Here is a 23,792-nt window from a genome sequence, read left to right on the forward strand (position 1 = left end):
GAAAAGCAAGAGATACGCGTGCCAGGCTGGAACGCCACCAGAGGACACAAGAGCGGGCTGTATGTATCAATAGAGTTGTTAAATCTTTTTCTTTAATGAGTTTTATATCTGAAAAAGACACAAAATCCACCATTACGTTTAGTAATATAAATACTTTTCTCAATCAGGCGAAAGCACTTGCTGAGAAACATGAGCGTGATCTTCAAGTAAAAAGAGATCAAGCTGAGCGAAATGTAAGTTTCACTTTACATGTGGTTTCTTCCCTTTCCCTCCTCTGTTGTGCCCAATCTCAAATCAAGTTGTTTTGTCGAGACACTTAATAAGAATGGGGTGTCTTGTATTCATTAGCATTAAAATTTTGTGCCACCTTAGGGAACTGTCTAAACTATTACTATCCATCTTGTTTTTTCTTTCTCTCAAGTTTGAGCCACTTAATCCTAAATGGCAAAGGATCTGTCTGGTTTTTCAGAGGATCGGTGAGACCCTAGATGTTGAGATAAAACGTTGGGGTGCAGGGAAGGAGGAAAACTTGCGCGCTCTGCTTTTAACGTTACAATATGTATGTTGTATTGTCTATTTTTCTTTATTCTGATGTTCATATGTACCTTTGATTTTATCAATCTTACAATTTCTTCTAATGTTTCAATGCGAACGAACATGTTCTTTGGCCAGAATGCGGTTGGCAGCCTGTTTCATTGACTGATCTAATTACCGCTGCATCTGTCAAGAAATTTTATAGAAAGGCCACTCTCTGTATACATCCTGACAAAGTTCAGCAAAAAGGCGCCAATCTCCAGCAGAAATACATTGCCGAGAAAGTGTTCGACTTGCTCAAGGTAAGCGATTCACCAATTTTGAACAAAAACACCTTTTAAGTTAAGGTATTGTTCAATTAGATTGCATCTCTCATTCATTGTACAATTCCACAATTGCTGACTTCATCTCTTTTTTTTTTCTCATAACATTAAACAGGAAGCATGGAACAAGTTCAATTCAGAAGAACTATTTTGAAAAAAACCTGGGATTTTGTTTTGAGATAGTTTTGTTTTGTGTATTACCAGAAAAAGATGAAGCATGGTGCGTTCATTAAAATGCAAAAAATGGAGCCATATAGTTGTCCATAGAGTATGTATTCCCTCGGTATTACCCAAGGCTGCACCATTATAGACATCGCAGCAATTGGGTATTCTTATTTTTTTTTTTGTTAATCTTTTTCCTTTCTCATTACTATTCTTGATTTTAAGGGCACGATGTCAAATGTGTTGATGTTGATTTCTTGTATCAAAACACATACTTGAAGAACTGTATATTGTTGTTTCCTAACTATATATACGAAATGTTCTAACCTTAACCCCGAAAATGTGCAGATGTTTACGAATTGGGTCATAGAAAACCTTTACGTCACCTAGGCTTTGTGCAATGGCTTGAGGTCCCTCCAATAAAGATTTCATCGATCTCCAGAACGGAGAAGCCATAAAAAAAGATTTTGTCTTCAAACCACATAACAAGCTCAAGGGTGTTTCTGGCATAACAGGTTTTGGAACAATTGGCAAACACCTAGAGCACAGAATCGTTTATCATGTAACTAAAACTTAAAAAGTGGGTCAAAATGTAATAAACTCTAAAGAAATTGAGTTTAAGGCATAGCTCATCTATATCTTTCTGACATATTAGTAGGTCATATTGTCTTCGTTGTATCGCCACAGCGATGTTTTTGTTAACAAGTTTATGTTAAAACTATTTTTTATAAAGCTTGCGGGCTTATAAAATTGTTTATGTGTGAATTGAAATGAGGTCTTATGCCCCAGTAGAAAAGCTTTGTAATAAAGAAAATAATATTTTATAAAAAGAAAAACATTGTAAAAAGGAAAACCTTGTAAAAAGAAAAACCTTTATAAAAAAGGAAAACTTTTGTAAAAAAGAAAACTTTTGTAAAAATAAAAATCCTTGTGAATGAAAAGAAAAAAAAGGGACATGTAAAAAAATCTCACATTGGTAGTTGGAAAAGTTTTCCACTATGATATTCTACTATAAATACATAGCCTCTCTTGAGAGAAAGGCATCCCAGTAAAATCCAGTCTGATCCAGACAGAAAAGAAAACAACACAGAAAAACAATAGCTTCGAGCAAATCTCTCTTGTCTTAATATAGTAAGTGTCTCGAGAGTTATGGCGTAGTTATTTCAGTTCGCAGATTCTATTATGGGTCTTGCATAATAGTGTTATCACGGTTTTATCCTGGGATTCAAAAATCGCAACAAACCGTCACACATTATGGGCGATTTATTGAGTTAAGGAAAGAGATCAAATCTCGACTCCGTGTTAGTCAGTGTTTTCAAATCGGTTTTCAAAGTCTCGTTTTCATACTCTTTCCTTAAGATATTGTTTATAATTTCATTGATTTACTTCGTGATTTCAATTCAGATTTTTGCGGTCTTACAGTTTCATGTGTCAACACGCCAATGTCCATGTCACTCAAGTTCCTATCTCACTACCGATATGGATATTTTTCACATTGTTCCATCACCAAATAAAGACTCTTTCGAAAAATAAAAAAATAATACTTAAACGATATTTGTGTAATTACGACTGTATAATTAAATTTTAGATTAATAATATCTGGTCCATATCGCTCCAGGGCTCGGCCCATCCTATTTTATAGACGGGCTCGGCTTGCCTCTTCACAGGGCTCGTGTTTGTCAATGTCTTATGACACTTAGTCATTTTAAAATAGTTAATTCAGCTGGTGTGGAAACCGACCCCAACATTTAGCCCCCCAGCTCGTCGGTCTCGGAGACGAGAGCGATGAGGTACAAAACTCTGAAGGCTGGATTTAGCCGAGCCTCTCCACCGAGCCATCATGAAGAGGTTTTGCCGAGCCTCTCCAAGATGGAATGATATCGAACCGTTGGGATTCTAGTGAAATGCCGAGCCGTTTACTCGGCGAGGCAATTGAGGAACCGAGCTGTTACAGAGTAACAACGACGAGGCACTTTAGAACGATACCGAGCCGCGTTAATGATAATGACGAGGAGTTTTGTGAGGTGACGCCGAGCCGTGTTCATGATAACGACAAGGCGATGACGCGGGGTGCAGCCTGTGCTGTCTGTCGAGATATTCTAAGATAGGTGATCGTACAGAGCCATTTTGTTGAAGGCGAGGCGATTTTGACAAAGGACACAAACGAACCGGTTTTCCTAGTATATTTCAAGATGTCGAGGCGTTTTTGCGAAACTGTGTCGAGCCGAATAAACGACGAGGCGTTTTGTGAAAGTTAGGCCGAGCCGAATAATCGACGAGGCGTTTGTGACAGCCATGCCGAGCCGAATAAATGACGAGGTATTTTGTGACAGCCATGCCGAGCCGAATAAACGACGAGGCATTTTGTGACAGCCATGCCGAGCCGAATAAACGACGAGGTGTTTTGTGACAGGCATGCCGAGCCGAATAAACGACGAGGCGTTTTGTGACAGCCATGCTGAGCCGAATAAACGACGAGGCTTTTTACAAGTGAATCACCGAGACATTTTTAGTGAAGGACACAGATTTACAATTCGTTGGTTCTCCGAAAGAAAATCTTGGATACTGGCGCGTGCAACAGACGCACCTAGAATTTGTTCATACGCCGAGGATTTCACGCGCCGTTATTTATTAACCTTTGCGGCTTCCCAAGGTTCACACGGACCCCACGCGTCTCGGCTTGTTCTATAAGAGGATGAGCGCCCTTCCCTTCTCCTCATAACTTCAGATCTTCGTTTTTTACTAAAGGTAGCTCTCCCTTCTCTCTTCATTCTCTCTCTAGTTTATTTATTTTCCGACTAGAGTTTCCAGGCCTCCGCCGTTTCAGATCTTTTTCCGACGAAAACTCGCCGTGTAGTATTTGTAATTTTGTGCACGAGCTGTAAATCATGTCGAACCGTTCCGATGATTCTCTAGACCCCCTTTTCTACTACGAGCCGAGCCGTGTAGATGCCGAGGTGAGAGGTATGACGGGGTCTTCTGAGGCGCCTGTCTTGCCGAACCCTTCCAATCACTCCTATGAAGGCAACGAGGTGTCGAATCACTCGAATCCCTCGGGTTCTTGTTCTTCAAATAATGAGTCGTCAGTTTCGACGAGCTGCTCCCGGGGTCCCGTCTGTACTGATGATGTTGATTACGCCGCAGTGAAAGCCAAGGAAGAAGCGTTTCTTTTTGATCCGGTGGAGGCGAGACTTGTGTTAGAACGTCTTATGGCATTCCGAGGTGCTTCTTCTTCTGGGAAGAGGTGATATAAGCGAGGGAAAAGGCAAAGACCCGACCCTCCTGGTTCCACACTCTCCTCCCCTAAATCACTCGAGGCGGTAGAATTCGTCCTTCCGGGGAAGAGTGACCGAGCCGACAAGCCTCCTCAAAATTACTTTACCCTATACGAGGCGTTTTTTGAACTCTGTTTCCTTTGGATCCCGATCCCTGGAGTAATCCTCGAGTACTTGTGGAAGTACGAGATCTCGATTGGACAGATCATGCCGAGGGGCTTGCGGCATATGATTGGCATCCTGGTTCGGGGCTTTGAATGCGGACTCGACATCGAACTGGGTCATCTGAGTAAGATCAGAAGAGCTCCAGGAGGAGGTTGATTTTAAATCTCCAATAAGTCCAACCGCCAGATTATAGACGGTTTTCCAAGCAGAGATCAGTTTTGGACCGAGCGCTTCTTCTACGTTTTGGTGAACGAGGTGTCGATGGGCGAGGACTTCGTCCAAAAAACCAAGACCACCTGGGGACCACTTGGTAGCCGATCCGAAGCCTTGCCTCGGCTCGGAGCTGTTATGGTGCGATTTTCTCCTACTAACCTGGTCATTTTTGTGTTGTTTTTGCAGTTCGTAGCATCCTTCCTTCTATTCCTGACGACCTCTTCGCTGTTCGAGATGCTCTCGCGGCTCGAAGAGTCAATTGGAGGAAGCACTTCACGTTTGAGAGAGTGGAGAGAGCTCGAGCCATTTTTGCCGCGGTGTCTATTAGCTCTTCGTCGTCGAATTCTTCAGGGGATACAAGAGAAAAGATGGTGATCATTACTATTAGGGACATGAACAGGCGCGAAGCCGAAGAGGATGCCAAACAAGCCACCCAAACGACTCAAGCAGAGACCAAGGCTAATACTCAGGAAGATCCGCCGAGCCGTGAAGGGGAAGACGCGACCCGAGCCGTGGAAGCAAATGTCATCGAGGTGATTGCGAAAGAGACAGCGCCCGAGGTGGAACCGGGTGAGATCATCCCCGAGCCGGCTAAAGAGGATTCCGCGGTTCGGAGCAAGATGTCGTCCAACTCTGCTATTTTGGCCCTCCCAAAATTGTCAAAGCCCCGGCTTCGAATCTGCTGAAGCATTACGCTGGTCAAAAACGATCAGCTACTGAGAAGGGGAAAGGGGTGGCCATTCAGAAAGGCGAGCCGCCCAAGAAGAAACGCAAGCCAGCGTCCGGCGAGCCTACGTCGCGCAAGCTGGTCGTTGACAACCCGGATGCTTCCGCAGTGTTGTTTTCGCGTGTTAACAATGCCAACACACGTCTCCCTCCTCCCTAGCAGTTGAGGAAACCGATATCTTATGGCATGATGGCACAGCGCGGCACTAAGGTTTCTTGTGTTTGTTACTCATTTCTCTTTTCGCATCAAATTGTGGCTAAGTGTTTAACACATAACTTCCTTTGCAGTTTGTAGCGGATATCAACGAGCTAATGGCTGAGTACGAGTCGGATTTGGTCAAGGTCGAACGTCGTCTGGAGGGGGCTCCGAATAAGGCTACGACGGCGAAGGGAAAGCTGGACGAGGCGATGGTCAGAGTCAAGAGGCTAGAGGAGGAGAAGATAGCCCTACGCGCTGACATCCGCAAGGTGTCTTCCGCAGTCACTCGCCTTGAGGAGGCCATGAGAGCCAAGAGTGCTGAGGTGGCCGCTGCTAAAGAGGCGCATCGAGGCCAAAGATGCCTTGTTTAATGCCAAGGTCAAGCGCGCTAAGAAGGAGGCGAGGCATGAATTGACAGCCAAATTCCAGGAGCGCCTTGCCAAGGTGGAGGAAGGTCTTGCCAAGTTTGAGAAGGCCAAGAGTGACGAGAACGAGCTAGGGCAAATCAAGAGCAACCTTGCTATGATCGACGAGCTTTGGAAGCCGGACGGCTCAACTTTAGATGCCGAAGAAGCAAAGTTAAAGAGTTGGGAGAGCGAATACGTCAATGATGAGGCGTATGAGCGCATCGCATCCGAGATCCGAGGCGAATTGGTCTTTTCGCCCGTGTCGCCAGATTTCGTGGACACCTGCTTGGGCAACGAGTCGATCGAGGAAGCAGCGGCTAATCTGGGTGTCGAGGATCCAACCAGATAGAACGCGGGTACGCCAGCTCTTTCGAACCTCCTCGCCGAGCGAGAGACGCACTCTGCAACTTTACTCTTCCCCTCTTTCCTTTGTCTTTGAAATACTCCTTCTTAAGCTAAGTGCCTGGATGGCTTTATCCACCTTACGTACTCGTATTATTTTTGTGACTGATGCCTGGATGGCTTTATCCTCTCGAACACATCTGTAGCTATTGAATTTATCTGATTCTCGAATTTTCTCTAAAATAATGAGCTAATCGTATGGTAGCGATTTTATCCGTTTCTTTTTGAGCTGCTAGTTTTTGCCTTAACGATTTTATGAGAATTATTCGGTCCAAGCTTGTTGAGGAAAACTCTTGTTGGACCGAGCTGTTCCTAATTGTTTTTGCGGAAGGCTCGCGTCTAGGCGAGCTGTTTCTGGGTAGTTCGCCTTAAACGATTTATGGACGTCTGTCAAGTTGAGCTAAGGCTACTGTTGTCTTATCCCTTGGCCGGGCTATTGATGGACTAAACTGAATGGTGAAGATCTCTATATACTTTGAAGATTAAAACAGGTTTCCGAGCTGGTTCTTTTTAAGTTGTAATATATATGAGGACCGGTGTTCCCGAACTGGGGGGTATATTCTCATATAGACAATCTGGTAGTTGTTTTTGACTTTATTACCCGACTCTTGTAAAGGGGATTTGACGCTCTTTATGGCTTTGGCTGTTAATGCCGAGGTGTTGAGTTAGAAGGGAGAAAGTGTATAACGAGGTATTTTAACTCGGATTTAGTTTTGGCTTTCTGAGGCGCTAAGTTTGAATTTCTTGTTGCCGAGGTTCATTTCGAAGTAGACGGTATCAAAGTTTGATTATAGACCGGTGTTCCGGAGAGGGTGAATGTGTTTGCCGGGTTTTAAGAGTTCGCCTCAGTTTTAGAGAAAGCGATGTAGTCTCGACTTATAATCTCGTGTGCGATGGCGAACCGTGGCGACCGATACGTTTTTGGTCTGAAATTTGTATAGCGCGCTTGATTTTAATCCATAGAAGATGTAACTTGCACCTTCGTCCTAGGAAAGGTGGTAAAAGTTCGTTTAAAGAACTTTGAGATTGTTGTCTCGTTGTGGCCAGCAACGAGGCGAGGTGTTTGAAACTATATATCAGAAAGTTTTGCCGAAGCGAATGCAAGGACAAATAAAAGTCTAGGCGAAGTGAAAACTAGTGAATGAGTGACTGAAAACAAGTTTCTCAAAAATCTCCGAAGTGACAATAAGTGAATGAAAAATTAGCCGAAGTGAAAATAAGTGAATGAAAAATTAGCCAAGTGAAAAATGAATGAAAAACTAGCTGAAGTATGAGTGATCCTAGAGACAGTAGACTTGACGAGCTAAAAATCTTAAAATGATGTAGGTATAAGTGTATACGTACCCACTCCCCCCCCTTTTTCGGAGGGACAGCTGAACCCGTCCGAGGATGGACTGCCTACGTACCGTTTGCAGGGATCAAGCCGTCCCGTAGTTCATGCTAGTCGTGCTGTAGCTTTACTGATAATACTTCTTCAGGTGCATTGCGTTCCACGATCTTCGAATTGCTTCGTCAGCTATTGTCGCGAGTTCGTAGACTCCTGGGCGAACTACTTTCATAATCTTGTAGGGGCTTTCCGAATTCGTTCCGAGCTTTCCTGCATTCCTCTCGGCAATGTTTTGGAAAACTTTTCGAAGGACGAGCTCTGCTTCTTTAAACCTCCGGCTTCGGACGTTTTTGTTGTAGTACCTCGCTGTTGCTTGTTGATAGTTCTGGACTCGGATTAAGGCCATGTCGCGCCTTTCGTTGATTAAATCGAGCTCATCCAGCATCATCAAGTGATTCAAACCATTCTGTCCTGGCAGAATTTTTGGTTGAATTCCGGGGAAATCCACCTTGGGTGGGATCACACACTCTGTTTCATAGACGAGAGAGAATGGGATTTCCCCGAACTCAGCGCGGAGTTGTCTGATGCGACCAAAGGACTCCTTCGAGTTCGTCTGCCCATCGTCCCTTCTTGGCATCTAGCCTCTTTTTCAGGCCGTTTAGGATTTTCTTGTTAGCTGCTTAGGCTTGTCCGTTTCCTTGGAGATATTTTGGCGTGTATTTGCTCAGACGGATTTTCCATTTCTCACAGAAAGCTTCGAAGCGAGTCGAGATGAACTGAGATCCGTTATCGGTGACTATCTCGTAGGGAACCCCGTGTTGGCAAATGATATTTTACCAGACGAAGTGTTCAACCTGAGTGTCATTTATGCTTGCGTAGGAGTCTGCCTCGACCCATTTGGAGAAATAGTCTGTAAGGACAAGCAGAAAACGCTTCTGCTTTGATCGATGTAAAGGCCCGACTATATCCATCGACCATCTCATGAAGGGGTAAGGCGATGAAATAGACGACAACAGCTCAGCAGGTTGATGGATAGTCGGCGCGTGTCGTTGACATTTCTCGCACTTTGCAGTGAACTTTTCACAGTTCTTGACCATCGTAGGCCAGAAGTACCCGTGCCGTTTTATCTTAATCGCTAGTGACCTTCTGCTAGAGTGATTACCACACGCGCCGCTACGCACCTCGTGCATTATTTTTCTCGCTTCGAGTCCTTCAACACATGTCATTAGTGGTCATGAAAACCTCCACTTGAACACCTCACCGTCAACGAGGACGTATCGTGCATCTTGAGCCCTTAAATAGCGAGCTTCCCACTTGTTGAGTGGCACTTCTCCGTCGGCGATGTTGACTCGAATAGCTCAGAGCCATTCCTTATCACAGTCGTACTCCAGTTCAGCTGACGAGGCGTCTTCTTCCATTGCGATTGCTTTGCTGTTATCTGGTTCTTCCTCCGGAGGGTTGATTAGCTGAACTTCTTCTACCTCCTCTATGCTCGGACGTTCGATGAATTCGACCAAAATTGTTCGTCGGAGATCCGGGTCTGAGGTCGAGTGCTAAGGCGTCCGCCGAGGTGTTTTTGCCTCGGGGAATTCACGTAAGCGTGAACTCGTCAAACTTTTGTACTAAATCCTGGACTACTCTGTGGTAAGCTCCCATTCTTCCATCCTTCGCCTCGTACTCTCCGTTTAACTGATTTGCTATGAGCTGTGAGTCGCAAAAAGCTCATATTTTCCGAACTTTGATTCCTTGCGCTAGTCGTAGGCCAGCGATCAGTGCTTCGTACTCTGCTACGTTGTTCGAGGCATAGAAATTCATGCGGAAGGACTGCTGCAAGATCTCTCCGGTGGGCGAGGTGAGGCGAATTCCTATTCCCGAGCCGTGTTTGGATGACGAACCGTCGACATGCAGCGTCCAAACTTCATCAGGAGTTGGCTCTGTTGTTGCCTCGGTCGGAAGTTCGACGAGGAAATCTGCGAGCACCTGGGATTTTGCAGACGACCTATTCCGATACTCGATATCATACTTGCTCAACTCTATGGCCCATTTTGCGAGCCGCCTAGATTGGCTCGGGCTGTGCAGGATCGAGCGCAGCGGAAGGGTCGCGAGCATAATAATCGAATGCGATTGGAAGTAAGGATGCAGCTCGCGAGCTGTAACTACTACGAGTCTTAGCATCGGTCAATGTCTGACTGATGTAAAAGATGGGTTTTTGTTTGGACAGCTCTTCTCTTATCAATACTTCGCTTACAGCCGTAGCGGATACAGCGATGTAAAGGAAGTGGGGTTCTCCTTCTACTGGTTTCCCCAAGACTGTCGGGCTTGCTAGATAGTTCTTCAACTCCTCGAAAGCTTTTCGCATCGCTCGTTCCACTCGAACTTTTTATTTCATCGAAGGACATCATAGAAAGACAGACACTTGTCGGTAGATCGAGAGATGAATCGGTTTAGCGCCGCGACTCTTCCTGTGAGCCTTTGAACTTCTCGCTTCGTTCTTGGAGAGGCTATCTCGATTAACGCCTTGATCTGATTGGCGTTTGCTTCAATGCCTTGGTGTATCACCAAATAGCCGATGAACTCTCTTGAGGTGACAGCGAATCTACACTTTGCTGGGTTTAGTTTCATGTTGTGCTTGTTTAATTGGTCGAAGCATTCACGTAGGTGCACGATATGGTCTTTTTCTTCGAGCGATTTGACCAGCATCTCGTCGATGTATACTTCCATGGTTCTTCCGAGCTGATCTGAGAATATCTTATTGACGAGCCGTTGGTACATTGCCCCAGCGTTTTTGAGTTCGAACGGTATGCCTTTATAGCAATATATCCCACAGTCGGTTATGAACGCCGTTTTTTTTCTGTTGTCGGGATGCATTAGGATTTGGTTGTAACCTGAAAACGCGTCCATGAACGTCAACAGCCTGTTTCCCGCTGTAGCTTCGACGAGCCAGTCGATGTGCCGTAGAGGGAAGCTGTCTTTTGGGCACGCCTTGTTGAGATCTGTGAAGTCTACACAGACTCGCCACTTGTCGTTCTTCTTCTTCACGACTACTGGGTTTGCGAGCCAATCCGGGTATTTTGCCTCGGCGATTGATCCTACTTTGAGCAATCTTTCTACTTCGTCGTTGACAGCTTTAGCTCGTTCAGGGCCGAGCTTCCTCCTTTTCTGCTTGATTGGTTTGAAGGTTGGGTCTACGTTCAGCTCGTGACAGGTCACATCGATGCTTAATCCCGGCATATCCTCCGCGGTCCAGGAAAAAGTGTTCATATTTTCATTAAGGAAGGAGAAGAGTTTGTTCTTGAAAGGTTGTCTCTGGATGCGCTTCGTCTAAGCACACCGAGTCCACCGCATCGCATTCTGGCTCGGTGCGTATTTTGCTGCTCTCCGAAATCTGTAATTGCTATAAGAGTTTTGAGAGCTCGTTCGCGGGCTCTCGATCCGTCTTCAGCTTCTTGCGATCCACATCTGCGTGTGCGTCGGTGACAGGGTTCCTCAATTTATGCTCCGTCAGGAAACACATTCGCGACTCCTTCTGATTTCCCCAAATCTTTTTGATGCCTGCTGGAGTCGGGAACTTGAGGCAGAGGTGATAGGTGAAAGGGATCGCCCTCATCGCATTTATCCATGGAGTCCCCATGATCACGTTGTAGATCTCTGGGTGATCGGTGACAGAGAATTCGACGATCTTAGTGACTCCACCGGCCACCACGGGGAGTCTAATTGTGCCCATCATCATCCTTGTTTCTCCTGAAAACCCAGTTAGAGGCTTAGGCACAGCTGTCACCTCGGAGAGGTCGATTCCCATCCTTCTGAGTGTCTCCCTAAAGATAACATCTACCGAACTCTCGGTGTCGATGAGTACTCTTGCTACGTCATGGTCTCTGATCGTCAGCTCGATCACCAATGGATCGGTGTGTGGTCTGTCTATCCCTGCCGTTTCCTCCTCGGCAAAATAGATTACTGTGTTCGGGATATTGGTCGGCTCGGTCCAAACGTCCTTTGCTTCGGCTTGACACTGATAGGCTTTGATGGAGGATACCGTATCATGGTACACCCATGATCATGTTGATCCTTTGCCTCGGCTCGGGTCGTTCTTCAGGTTCGCCTCTCCTGTCGCGCTTGGTATTATCGCCTCGTCGCGGCGGATTTCTGGGTTCTGCCGCGCCGTTCGGCTCGGTTCCCTCTTTTGGCTCAGTAGGGGTGAGGTCTTTTAGATTCACCGCGCTCTGGATTTCTCCCGCTGCGAGTTTTGCTTCTAGGGTTCGGCATTGCGCCGTTGAGTGCCCGTGGGTTTGATGATACTCGCAGAACGCCTTTTCGTCGTAGTTAGTGGGCCTCCTTACCCAAGTGTTGCTACACGGCTCTCCCATTCCGCGTCTGATACCTACTTGGTAGTTGTGGGCGCCTCCGCTTCTTGGTTTCTCCGAGCTCTGCGTTGTTGCGTTGTTTGAAGGGTTACCTTTCTTCGAGGAGCGCGTTAGGATTGAGCTCCGGATCGCTGCTTTTGTCGCTTCATACTGCTCGTCCAAAACTTTCATTTCTTCTTCATTTATGATGAAGTCTGACGATCGATGTAAGGCATCCTGAATTGTTTGCGGCGTGTTGAGGGCCATCTGCAGTCGAAATTCGGATTTGTACCACAAAGATCGCTTCAGAGCCTCGAGTGCAGCCTTGTCGCTTATTCCTTCTGCTTTGGACACAACTTCCTTGAATCTTTCCATGTAGTCCCGAAGCGGTTCGTTTGGTCCTTGGGATAGTGTCCATATATTGGCGTCGGAGGTTCCTCGATCCATGAACATCGAATACTGCTTGAGGAACAAAGCGGACAGCTGTTGGAAGCTGCTGATTGAGATACTCTCCTGTCTCGAAAACCATTCCAGAGCGGCTCCCTTGAGATGCTCTACGAATAACAGACAATAACCGGCATTTTTTTCCTGCTCGGTCAGATTGGCAGCATTCCTTGTGAAGGCTCGTCCCATTGCTATCCTAGACGCTGTGATGTGCGCCTTCGGGTTGGTAGTGCTTTCGTAGAATGGGATTCTGACTTTCCCAGGTTCAGGAATCCTTGCCTCCGTGATTCTTGTTGTGAACGGTGTTCTCTGGGTTTCTTCAAGCAGTCGATCAATCTCCAGCGCGGCACTCGTCGCGTTATGCACTTGAGATTTCATGGCGCGTATCTCGGCCACTGTCCGAGCCATCGAGGCTCGCAGCTCTTCGATCTCGAGGGTTTGTGCACGGGTCATTCTCTTAGATTAGCGAAGTCGCTCCTGATCTTCTCTCCTTGGCTCGTCTTCGTACTCTGCCTGCTCGACCCATTGGAGATTTTCCTCTTCCTCAGTTGGGTTGTTGTCGCGAACCGGGTCGGTGGCTTCGTCAGCCTGAATGTCATTTAGTACCGAGGCAAGTTCATCATGTTTCGCATCTCCTCTTGGGCTTCGGTTGTCACCGTTGTTGTGCCCGATGGCGGGGCGTCCTTTTCCGCGTCGTTGTCGTTGTTGTTGTTGTTGTTGTTGTTGTTCTCATCATTGGAGGTGTTGCTCGCCATTTTCTTCAGATCTTAAAGTCTTGTCGATTTTAGAGTAAAAAAAGTTTCGAGTTCCTCACAAACGGTGCCAAATTGTGTGTACTACCAGAAAAAGATGAAGCATGGTGCGTTCATTAAAATGCAAAAAATGGAGCCATATAGGTGTTCATAGAGTATGTATTCCCTCGGTATTACCCAAGGCTGCACCATTAAAGACATCGCAGCAATTGGGCATTCTTATTTTTTGTTTTTGTTAATCTTTTTCCTTTCTCATTACTATTCTTGATTTTAAGGGCACGATGTCAAATGTGTTGATGTTGATTTCTTGTATCAAAACACATACCTGAAGAACTGTATATTGTTGTTTCCTAACTATATATACGAAATGTTCTAACCTTAACCCCGAAAATGTGCAGATGTTTATGAATTGGGTCATAGAAAACCTTTACGTCTCCTAGGCTTTGTACAATGGCTTGAGGTCGCTCCAATAAAGATTCCATCGATCTCCAGAACGGAGAAGCCATAAAAAAAGATTTTGTCTTCAAACCACATAACAAGCTCAAGGGTGTTTCTGGCATAACAGGTTTTGGAACAATTGGCAAACACCTAGAGCACAATGTCGGTTATCATGTAACTAAAACTTAAAAAGTGGGTCAGAGTGTAATAAACTCTAAAGAAATTGAGTTTAAGGCATAGCTCATCTATATCTTTCTGACATATTAGTAGCTCATATTGTCTTCATTGTATCGCCACAGCGATGTCTTTGTTAACAAGTTTCATGTGTCAACATGCCAATGTCCATGTCACTCAAGTTCCTATCTTACAGATATGAATATTTTTCACATTATTCCATCACCAAAGAAAGACTCTTTCAAAAAATAAAAATACAATATTTAAACGATATTTGTGTAATTATGACCGTATAATTAAATTTTAGATTAATAATATCTGTATTTAATAACTTAGAAATTACATTTTGTAAATTCAGTAAAGAAACTCCTAAATTAATCCAAATTACCTATAAATAGAGTTGAAATTATTATCTGCTATCCATGATCCGTTCCGCTCCGAAAAATTCAGATATCAAAGAGGGTCGGATCCGGATAGTAAAACCCCATCTCAAAGAGGCTGTCAAACTTGTCTAGCTTCGGCTCGTAGTGCGTCTTCATCTGGTTGAGTTATTGGTATAGAACAACTGGGTTCTCGACACTCCAATGAGATGAAGCCGAAGCAACAAAGTTATCTCAGATAGATCCCATCCTGATATGATCATGAAAAGCAATGAAGATTTGGAGCTTGAGCCAGAGGCTGGAGAGGAAGTAGCTGAGGAGTTAGAAGAACCATTGCATGTTTCAAGGGATCCAATGACTAGATCAAGGTCTAAGAAGCCGTTGGAGCCATCATCATACACAGTTTGGATTCAAATCATGAGGAAAAGGAGTGCAACGCCGACACCTTAGTTGTGATCCAGGTCCAAACGACTTAGTAGGCTTGTGATTCAACTTTGTACTCTTTTTCCCCATCTCTAGTTTTGTCCCTATGGGTTGTCTAGAGATGGGTTTTTAATGAGGCAGAGTTGGGTCGCCACGCCTAAGTCCACTAAGTAGAAACCCAAGCTGAATCAACTACAAGAGGAGCGTCTAAGTCTAGTTCAAACTTGCCAGCTTGTATTTTTATTTCCGAGATGTTTTAATGTTTGCCAGACTCATCTCTTCTCCTTCTTTATATTCTCTTGTAACGCTATAGTATCCATCATCTTATATTTTATTCTAAAACTCTTTCCAAGAATAAGATCTTATTTGTTGGTGTGTTATATCCTTCGAACAAACCTTGAATCAACACTGTGTGTTTTATATCACTTAGAATATTCAAGTGGCCTATCAAAAGTAATCCGCAACTCTTGTGTGTGTCCATTCACTTCCACCTCTCTTGATTCAAAATTTGTTTGTCTGCAAGATCTATCCTTTTTATTTCCAGTCATTAGAATGTCGATCAAAGGCAGATCCTATCCACGATCATATCACATCCCCAAAACCCTGCCCTTTTTCTTAGAGCAACCTATAAAAAATAACGAGAAACATATATATATATATATATGTTTGTTCGTTCATATATATACATATATATATGTTTATAGAATCATATACATATATACACACATATATATATATATATTTGTTAGAAACTATTGATAAAATAAAGATGTATTTATAGAAACTTTTAACTTTCCAACAAATTTTTAACGTAATATTACATAGATTTTACAATAACATATATATATATATATACAACAATTTTACAACGACTTTACAACACATTTACGACGAACAAATTCAACGTACACAGTAATACGATCTTGATCATCACTCTATTGAAGGATTCCGTAGAGGATAAGCCTTGTGATTGCGAGCAAAAGCGGGGTTGTTGTTTTCGTTTTACTAAGCTTCAGTTTTTACATTTATAATCCCTAAATGTCTGCAAGTGCACAGATGTGCGCTGTAGTACTTAGGGTATCGATCCACAGAGACTTAGTTGTTTCAGTACGAATTCACGGCAATGCTTAAATCAGATTAGAACTAAACAGATTTGGGTTTTGATTGTCACGAAATCTAAACTAGAAAGTTAAACAAGTAAAATGAATTAAAAACAAGAGCAAACAAAAGCAAGTAAAAATCGAATGGATCAAAGGCGAATTGAAGCAAGTAAAAGCAAATGAAAAGCAATAGAATTGAAGGTTGTAAGCAATGAAAAACAAACGTTGGGCATCAAGGGGAGTTCGCAGGGGTTCATGGTCTATGCTAAGTGGATTTCAAACAAGTGATAAAGGTAATCAACTACGTATGTTCTAGAACTCGAGGCGCGGAAGTATGAATAGTCTACTTTCGCAGCACTAAACAACTATCTCTCGCAACCATGATCAGTAGGTTTCCACTTTGATCCTGGAAGGGAGAAGATGCAATAGAAGAACAAGACTCATCAATATTTACAACTCAACTACAGGTAGGTTTCCACTCCTATAGAATTATTGCTCGTTTCACCCTAGTTCAGTCAATCAATTAAAGCTTTCGCAACATATCAGATCGACTTCTAAGTGGCCAGCAGAGAATCATGCAGTAAGATTAAAGGCAAACAAAGAACATCTAGAAGATTAATAATCCTAAATCTATAAATTCATAAGCAAAGACACATGAAATTCCATTTGAAAAATCCCGTTAAACCCAACTGGGTAACTACTCAAACATATAGTAAACAATCATCACAGAGTATTGAAAGTTGCAGGAAATGAAAGAAAAGAGGGAAGAAAAACGAAGAACAGAGTCGACGGCGGAGGCACGATGATTTCTCTCCTTCGGCAGCTCCTTATTTAAAAACGGCGGCCTCTCTCTCTCTAGGGTTTGTGAGTCCCACGAAAATCTAAGCACAGAAACGAACACACCCTTTAGAATGACCTAAAGGGGGGGTATTTATAGCTTCTGGAGTGATCCTGGACACTTAGGGCTTCAAAAATAACGAAAGGAATTGATCTGGACTATAATTAAGTCGTCTGGAAAGTGAACGACCAATGTCCGTGGTCGCGGTGGCTCTACCCGCAGCAAAATGGGTGTTGGCCGCGGTCCCGGCACATGTCTCTCTTCCGGAACTGCATTTTCTATCATTGTTGCATCGGGAGTATCTAAAGATCTAACCGTTGGATTGTCTCCAAACCAAGTGAATTAGAAAGCTGGTTGGATCTTCTATGTTGTCTCAAATTTTGGGGGTGATCAGACGATGAGAAGGTCTTCATCGCTTGTCATACTTCTGACAGTCTGTATTTATCCAAATTGCTCATTTGTTCCAAATTGCATATCTTTTGCCCAAGTTTTCTGTAAAGTCTTTTGAAACTCTAAAACATTGAAAATACTTTAAAAAGCATTGAAAACAGAGTTAAAACACCTGCATAAGATATAATTATGATCCATAAAAGTGGTCAAAATACGGTGTTATCAACTCCCCCCGACTTACCTTTTTGTTTGTCCTCAAACAAACTTAAGTCAGGAAAGAAATTTTTAAAAATCGCAGGAACTAAAAAATATCTCAGTGACCGTCCTTCTAAACCATAACTTATCGTGAAACATCTATTTGGATCTAGTCTAGAAAATTCTCACCAAAATACAAGCGAAACTAATACGTTAATCCGTCATGCGAAAATCTACACACTTAGATCTAACTTCCAGTCAACTAGCTCTCTATATTCATTAAGTATATTGTGAGTTCTCATCAAAGACATTATTCAGGGTAGACGGCGTTTGGCATTATGGCTATTTAAGTGGTGTAGTTTATGTGTTTTGGGTTACCTGAAGAATATGGAGGATGCAAGATATTATGCAAAACCGCAAGAAAGAGAAGGACCTGTTGGTGATCGCAGATTTTCAGTCACTTCTCCTTTGCCTAATGTTGTTGCATACTCTTCCTCCTTTGTTGTAAACAGCTGTTCCCCCAGACTTAGATCTTTTCCGAGAATCATAAAGATAATCTCCAAAACTCCAAATGATCAAATCAAACTTGCCTCATGGATAAATTCGATCCTCCTAGACTCTCTAAGGTTTTAAATTTCCTTTCCCTTCTATTTTTTTTTTCTTTTCTTTCTCGTTTTTTTTTTTCCGGAAAGAGAAAACAACCTTTTATAAAGATAGTCTAAGGGACAAAATTGTACCAAGATTTTTGAAGTTTTTCTCTTTTGTTGAATTGTTCCAATGAAATCGCAGGTCTCCGTCTTCAGTGACTGAAAACCGCGTTGATCCTCTTTCTCCGACGTTTTTGCACATATCTGCATATAGGACAATGAAAAACAAGAGTGCATGTGGTTTGAAAGAGGTTAGGTTTTGTGGGGAACTAGCTAAAGATGAACTAGCCATTCAGGATCAACAAAGAGTGGTAAAAGGATAAAGGAGTCCCGAATGTATGATTCGCTTCCCTGATCTAATGCTTCAATGAGAAAATTAAATTAAAATTAAGTCCAGATAAAATGAGCTAGTATATCCTGTCAGAAAGAATCTCCATGAATAGAAGTCCTCTGGTGGGATTTCATAATGCAAGTATTCTAGCTACCGCCTAATCTAGGCCTAAATCACAAAAGAGCAAAAAACGAGGAAATAGCGTAGAAGCACACTGGTCTAATTCATCATAGTATTGTTTATTGTGTTCCTGGTTCGAAAAAGATTTTTGAAATTTTTTATGAAAACCATTTTGAAAAACTTTTTGAAAAATTTTATGTATCCAAAACAAATCAAATTTCATTAGTAACGGATGAACATCCTCCCCCAGACTTATTTCACACTGTCCTCAGTGTGATAAATCTTGGAAAGAATGGTAAAGAAAATAGAAAAGTTGAAATGTTTAAGAGTACTTATCATGCTGGAGAGTGCTGCTCGTCTTTTGTGTTTGTTCTTCCTTATTGAAAACCTGAATTTAAATGAAACAGAAGCAAAGTAATGGAAATAGAAAATAAAGGTCAAAGGAAAATAGATAAAATACCAAGTGTGTTGGCTCCCACTAAGCGCTTGTTTCAAGTCGTTAGCTTGACATTGTTGCTCGATTAGACTTAACCGGGGTCGTGACACTCTTTGGTCTCATCATTGGCCGATGATGGATCAATCAAAAACATCAATTATCTTTCGTCTTCTCTTTCTTCAGCCAGATATGGCTTTACACGCTGTCCATTCACTGTAAATGAGTTTCCGGTTTGTCCAACAGGACAATGGCTCGTATGGCTTGACTTCCTTTATCGTGAAGGGTCCCGACCATCTTGAACGTAATTTTCCTGGAAAAAGCTTAAGACGAGAATTGAAAAGAAGAACCTTATCGTTAGGATCAAAAGTTTTATGAATAATCTTCTTATCATGATATGCTTTAGTCTTCTCCTTGTAGATCTTCGAGTTTTCGTAAGCATTGTGTCGGATTTCTTCTAACTCGTGAAGTTGAAGTAGTCTTCTTTCTCCAGCTGTTTTCAAGTTCATATTCATCTCTTTGATAGCCCATTGCGCTTTATACTCGAGTTCTACTGGAAGGTGACATGCTTTTCCGTAAACTAGGTTCAATGGTGTTGTTCCTAATGGTGTCTTGAATGCTGTTCGATATGCCCATAATGCGTCGTCAAGCTTTGTAGACCAATCCTTGCGATGAATTGCAGTAGTTTTCTGCAAAATATACTTGATTTCTCTGTTTGAGATTTCTACTTGACCGCTGGTTTGGGGATGGTATGGAGAAGCAACTTTATGTGTAACTCCATTCTTTCTAAAAAGATTCTCGAAAACTCTGTTGATGAAATGCGATCCTCCATCGCTTATCACAATTCTAGGAACTCCAAAACGCGGGAATATTACCGATTTAAACAGCTTCATGACGACTTTCGCATCGTTGGTGGGACTAGCGACTGCTTCAACCCACTTAGAGACGTAGTCTACTGCTACTAAGATGTATTGGTTTCCAAAAGTAGGAAATGGTCCCATATGATCTATTCCCCAGACATCGAAAATTTTGACTTCGAGAAAAAATTTTGGGGCATCTCATTCCTTTTGCTTATGTTACCCATCCTTTGGCATTTATCGCATCGCGATATATAAGCTTGAGTATCTTTGAACAATGTAGGCCACCAAAAACCTGCTTGTAAGATCTTTGAAGCAGTTTTGAAAGTTGCGAAATGTCCTGCGTAAGACGAGCTATGGCATCCGAATAAAATTCCTTCCAGCTCTTCTTCAGCCACGCATGTTCGGAATAAACCATCAGTACATCTCTTATAGAGATAGGGTTCATCCCAAAAATAATGTCTTACGTCTTTCAGAAACTTTTTCTTCCTATAACCGAAAAATTGTGGTGGTTCTACATCAGCTGCTAGGTAATTTGCTATGTGCCTAAACCATGGGGTGTTGAAAGCATCTGCTCGTCACATGAGTCGACGTGGTGGTGCAGCACTGGGATTGGGGGGGGGGGGTAGTATCTATTGCGTAGATGTTTTCCTCTGGCAAACTATCATTTAGAGGCAATCTTTCTTCGACTCGAATTTGTGAAAGATGGTCTGCAACTCCATTATCTGCTCCTTTCCGATCTCGAATTTCGATGTCGAATTCTTGCAGTTGGAGGGTCCATCTTACCAACCGAGGTTTAGCGTCTTTCTTAGACATTAAATACTTGATTGCAGCATGATCAGTATGAACTATAACCTTAGAACCTACGAGATAAGAACAGAATTTCTCAAATGCAAATACAACAGCTAAGAGTTCTTTCTCTGTTGTAGCATAATTGCATTGAGCTTCGTCAAGAGTTCTGCTTGCGTAGTAGATTACGTGCAGTTTCTTATCTTTTCATTGGCCAAGCACTGCTCCGACAGCATAGTCAGTTGCATCGCACATGATTTCGAATGGGAGTTCCCAATCAGGTGCTTACACGACTGGAGCAGAAACAAGGGCATCTTTGATCTTATGAAACGCGGCTAAGCACACATCATCGAACTCGAAGTCCGTTTCCTCTCAAAGCAAACGCGTAAGAGGTCTAGCTATTTGAGAAAAGTCTTTTATGAAGCGCCTATAGAATCCTGCATGTCCTAAGATACTACAGATGCCTTTTACGTTTGTAGGTGGTTATAGGGTGGTCATGACTTCGATTTTAGCTTTGTCAACTTCAATTCCTTTTCCCAAAATTCTGTGCCCAAGCACGATTCCGTCTCGTACCATAAAGTGACATTTTTCCCAATTTAATACTAAGTGCTTATCTTCACATCTTTGCAGAACTTTACCAAGGTTGCCTAGGCATTTTTCAAAAGAAGATCCATAGACGGAGAAATCATCCATGAATACTTCCATGAAGTCTTCGATAAAGTCTGTGAAGATCGACATCATGCACCGCTGGAAGGTAGCAGGTGCATTACACAATCCAAAAGGCATACGTCGGTAAGCGAACATGCCATATGGACAAGTGAATGTCGTTTTTTCTTGATCCTCCGTGCGAATAAGAATTTGGAAAAATCCAGAGTATCCATCAAGGAAGCAATAGTAGGGGTGATTAGCTAACCTTTCTAACATTTGATCTATGAAGGGAAGTGGAAAATGATCTTTCCTAGTTGCTGCATTCAGTTTCTGATAATCGATGCACATACGATGTCCAGTTACTGTTCTTGTAGCGATCATTTCATCTTTATCATTTTTAATGACAGTGAGTCCTCCTTTCTTCGGAACAACATGAACTGGGCTAACCCAAGTGCTATCTGAGATAGGAAAGATTATTCCAGCTTCTAAAAGCTTCATAATCTCCTTCTCACAACATCCATGAGATTAGGGTTCAGTCTTCTTTGACTTTCGATTGAGTTTGTAGCATTATCCTCTAGATATATCTTGTGCATACAAAGATCTGGAGAGATTCCAGGTATATCATCAAGTGAATATCCTAAGGCTTTTCTATGCTTTCTCAGCTCATTCAACAGCATTGTGGTTTCTTCTTGTGTCAAACCAGAGTTTATTTTGACAGGATAAGTAGAATTTGGTCCAAGGAAAGTGTACTTAAGTCCGACGGGAAGAGGTTTAAGCTCGACTTTAGGGGCTTTGAGCTCGCTCCAAGGATCATTAATTGCTGCAGCAGTGTCTTTAGGAGGTGTAGGAATGTTTATTTGGTCCTTAAGATCTAGATAGTTTAGAGGTTTCCTATAAGTTTCAGATTTATCAAGCATACGCACGCATTCACTCGAAATTTCTTCAAGGAAATTGCGTTCATCTTTTGCGGGTGAAAGTGTGACACTTAAAGGGTCGTCTAGAAGCAGATCTTCATATACTTCCTCAATAATTCCTTCTAACTCATCAACCCAACAAATTTTGCCATCCAGATCGGTTTATCGAAACTTTTGTTCATGTCAAACTGCATAACTAGACCGGCTAGATGAAGGTCAATTTTTCCTTCAGGAACATTGATTATGGCTCCGACTGTATATAGAAATGGTCGTCCAAGAATAAGGGGATCCTTAGGTTGTCTTTTTAGTTCTAGAACTACGAAATCAGTTGGTATGGAACATTTTTCGATTTCTACAGGAACATCTATTAAGATACCTACAGGTTGTCTAACGGAACGATCAGCTAATACTAAGGAGATTTTAGCATGCAGGAAAGTGTGATGTCCTAAACGTTTTGCTACTGAAAGAGGCATCATGTTTATGCTAGATCCTAAATCACAGAGAGCAAGCTCAAAAGCTACATCATTGATGGTGCCTGAAAGTACGAAGCTTCCATGATCGATTTTCTTTTCAGGGATTCGGCTTTGCAGGATAGAACTACATTCATGGGTAATCATCATAACGCATTCTTCAAGAGTTAAAGAATTTGTTAAAATACCCTTCATGTATTTTCTTAAAGCGGGAATCATAGGACAAGCTTCTACGAAAGGTAATCTCACATTTAATTGATCGATCAACTCTTTCAGCTTATCTTTTTCTTTCTCTTTCTTAGGGTCTCTTAAGGCTCTAGGATATAGAGGTTTAGGTTTATAAACACGAGTTGGTGGAGGTGGAATCGGGTATTCTCCAAAGATTTCCCGAGATGAATCTTCTCTTACTTCTTCTCCATCCTTTTCTCCTACCACTTCTTTTTCAATGTCTTCAATCGTGACTTTTTTTCTTTCTTTTTCCTTTCCCTTACCCTTTTCCTCATCTTCGGGATCTTTAGGAAAGTCAGGCTCTTTGTAAGCTAATCCATTCCTAAGTGTGATAGCTTTCACATGATCGGAGGGATCTGCTTCGCTTGAGCTTTCGAAAGAATTTTCACTTAGCTCCTCTTCAGATTTTTCTAAGTTTTTTTAATTAGTTTTGATCATCAGGCTAAGGAGGGTGGAAAATTTTTCATTGAAATCCTCTTGCATCGTTTTTAGTTCAGATCTAAGATCACTAATCTCTTGAGACCTAGATTTTTCAAGCTCTAGAATCTTTTTGTTTAGGTTTTCAGCTTCAGAAGAGGGAAAACTACAATATGGAACAGGATTAGATTGAATAGCCAAGATTGGTTCAGAAGGTGGTTTCCAGTCAAGCTCGGAAGACAGTTTCCCGCGGTCAGAAGGCTCGCGACCGCGGTGAAACAGGTCTTGGCCGCGGTCAGAAGCAATACGACCGCGGTGAAAGCTTGGTTTGCCGCGGTCTAGATGAATGGACCCGCGGTGATCAGAAACGAATGGAAAATCCTGAATTTGGTAGACTTCTGACACATCATCTCTTGATCATAAGAATCCATTGGGTTGTCCCAGCCGTCAAAGTTACATGTATTGTGTACCTTATTTTGTTGTTGGAATCCAAGATGACTCATTATGTGATGGAGACACTTTATAACTTCCTAGATCTCTTCTTTCTTCTCAGGAAGTGCAGAATACCAAAGGTTGCTTGATTACGGATTTTGTTTGCGAAATTTTTGATGAAAACGTGAACATCTTCTACAGATCTAGTTGAGAAGTCTCCATTACTTGCTGTGTCGAAAGAGTGTCGTAACTCTGGAGTTATACCGCGATAGAAGATACCCAGCAGGTATTCAGCGGTA

At 42.6% G+C, this 23,792-nt stretch overlaps 1 protein-coding gene and 1 long non-coding RNA gene across 2 annotated transcripts; one reads left to right on the plus strand and one right to left on the minus strand.

Moving 5' to 3' along the window:
* Nucleotides 1-18: 18 nt before the first annotated feature.
* Nucleotides 19-533, plus strand: LOC112081897. Its single transcript, XR_002896774.1, has 3 exons — nt 19-59; nt 168-233; nt 470-533. It is a non-coding gene; the product is annotated as an uncharacterized LOC112081897 (long non-coding RNA).
* Nucleotides 534-11,770: 11,237 nt separating this feature from the next.
* LOC112082160 lies at nt 11,771-12,970 on the minus strand. Its single transcript, XM_024149260.1, has one exon. It carries the CDS (start codon nt 12,968-12,970, stop codon nt 11,771-11,773), a length of 1,200 nt encoding a protein of 399 aa, XP_024005028.1.
* Nucleotides 12,971-23,792: the final 10,822 nt, after the last annotated feature.

Source organism: Eutrema salsugineum, unplaced genomic scaffold (genome assembly GCF_000478725.1).
Source record: "Eutrema salsugineum unplaced genomic scaffold, Eutsalg1_0 scaffold_1, whole genome shotgun sequence".
NCBI classification, from domain to species: domain Eukaryota; kingdom Viridiplantae; phylum Streptophyta; class Magnoliopsida; order Brassicales; family Brassicaceae; genus Eutrema; species Eutrema salsugineum.

What these genes read in the sequence shown, in the direction of transcription:
- LOC112082160 (XM_024149260.1), bottom strand. Translation starts at nt 12,970, where the DNA reads ATGACCCGTGCACAAACCCTCGAGATCGAAGAGCTGCGAGCCTCGATG.